Source organism: Glycine max, chromosome 6 (assembly GCF_000004515.6).
Source record: "Glycine max cultivar Williams 82 chromosome 6, Glycine_max_v4.0, whole genome shotgun sequence".
Classification (NCBI taxonomy): Eukaryota; Viridiplantae; Streptophyta; class Magnoliopsida; order Fabales; family Fabaceae; genus Glycine; species Glycine max.
This window is the reverse complement of record NC_038242.2, coordinates 33,990,733-33,992,911: the sequence shown is the minus strand read 5'-3', so window position 1 is coordinate 33,992,911 and position 2,179 is coordinate 33,990,733. Positions and strand designations below refer to the sequence as shown.

Sequence of the window (2,179 nt, the reverse complement as noted above, 5' to 3'; positions counted from 1 at the left end):
TCTTGGCTTCTTTGCAAGCAAATGTGATCCATCTCTCTTTATCTTCAAAGATGATTCTCATATCATTTATGTTTTTGTGTATGTTGATGACATCATAATAATTGCTAGTTCTGCAACCTTAGTCCAACAGTTTACAACCAAGTTTCATTTTGATTTCTCTTAAACAACTTGGGAAGCTAGATTACTTCTTGGGTATTGAAGTCAATTCTATGGTTGATGGTTCTATTCTTGTAACTAAAAGATGGTGAAATCCACTAGATCCTTTGGTCATGATTGTTTGCAACGTGAATCAGTTTGAATCCCCTTTTTGGCAACGCATGAAAATTTCTTGATTGCTTCATATTAGACCACCCCATCCTTAGAAGCAGTGAATGAAATCCCCTGCTATGTAAATTACCTACAATATGTCTTTGATGAAGACAGAACTTACGTAGGGTTTTAGTCCATTTTTTTGCAAGAACAAATTGCAACCTCAGAAAAATCTTATTATTAGTTAGTGAAGACATATGAATAGTTTTTATATATCATCGTTTTGGCGTAGAAATTTTCTGTTTATTATATATCTGACCCCAACACTGGAGTGTCTATCTGAATTCAGTCTAAACATAGGTTATCACTTTTAGGATGTGTAATATTATTGTTTGATATTTTCTCTTTATGTCCAAAGTTTGAGAGAGGACTTATGCTCAAAGAAAAGGAGTGGAAGCTATTCTGGAGAGACCATAAAAAGGCAAAGGGGTTTTGACCTAGAAAGGCCTGCTGAGAGAGACATTTTTTATGGCGGCTATGATGAACATGAGGCAGGACTTACCTCCTACACTACACTAGAGAGATGCAAAATATGCAGCAACAATGATGATGGTTATGATGAAGACATGGAAGTGGATTTGACTCTAAGCATAGGAGGAGGAAGCCAAGTTAATAATAACAAGAATAGTAGTAGTAAGAAACCTTATCTGCTTCCATTAGGGTGCTCAGACTCACCCAATAGGAAAACTAAGGACCTAAATTCTTCTGTCTCTTTCCAATCCTACAGGGTGGGAGATTTCAGTGACCCCACCACCCCTATGAGCAGCTCAAGTGTGACATTTGATCAAGAGAGAAAGGGGCCACATTGGCTTTCTCAAGGTTTAAAGCTTAAATAGGAGACAATTTTAACTTGTTTGATTGTATTATGATGTATCCTTCCTCTTCTCTCAACTCTACATGGACCACTAAATTTTTATGGTTCATGTGTTCATATTCCTAGACTAGATTTTCTTTTTTACTTTATTCCAATAAATGGATAACTTATACTCCCATTTCTAACTGTCCCTTTTGTAAATAGGTAGACAAAGTTTGATGTGCCTCTTAGTTCTTAAGTTACTTTCTTGTCCTACATATTATTTTCAAACCTAAATGCTATTTATTGTAAAAGAAAAACCTAGTACTACTTGGCACTATATGTGAATTTAAGTATACAAGGAGTGGCCTTTGTCATAAGACTATATCAAATCAAAATGGTTAAGGTTCCCTTTTGGCCCAAATTTTTGCTTTCAAAATCATGTTATTCTGAACCTTATTTTTGGAAATAAAAATAAATGCACCACCACCAAGTAGGATAAGAGAATCAAATGGCAAGTGGCAACTTCTCAAAAATGGATAGCAACATCATTCAGTACCCAAAACACCAATGAATATCGTACGATTCATGAACAAAATCAATGAAAAACTTAAAAATAAATTATTCAGTACCCAAAACACCAAAACATTTGTTAACTAATACTTAAATTTCACATGTCATTAAGGAAATAGTAAACTCCAACATAAGGTATTATATTGTATTATGAGGCATTGTCATTATAGTCTTGTTTGCACAGTCAATTAATGCAGGTACTGAACTAAACTATGGGCTTTAAGTGTTCTTTTTTTTTTTTTCTGTTACAAAATTTCACATACAAAAAACCAACAACTATCATATTTGGGCTTGTAGAAGCTCTTGTTCATGGTCATAAGTATGATATTTGGGAATCCAGACCCTATAATAGAGACATACCTTCAGCCAATTGGTTCAACACTTGCTGTACAAGAGAAGTATGTTGCAAGTCCTTTGGTAGATAATCCAACAGTGGCTTAGATTACAAAGTGGAACGAAACATAACCTACAAATATAAACGCAAGACCTTGTGAATGCAAATAA

General features: G+C 34.5%; 1 protein-coding gene across 1 annotated transcript; it reads left to right on the top strand.

The window, feature by feature from the left end:
* Window positions 1-656: 656 nt before the first annotated feature.
* LOC100783718 (uncharacterized) lies at window positions 657-1,145 on the top strand (the record flags this gene model as incomplete). The annotated part of the gene is made up of 1 exon (XM_003525923.1): window positions 657-1,145. A coding segment is annotated over one exon (489 nt), but the record flags the coding sequence as incomplete, so codon positions are not given.
* Between the last annotated feature and the right edge of the window lie 1,034 nt (window positions 1,146-2,179).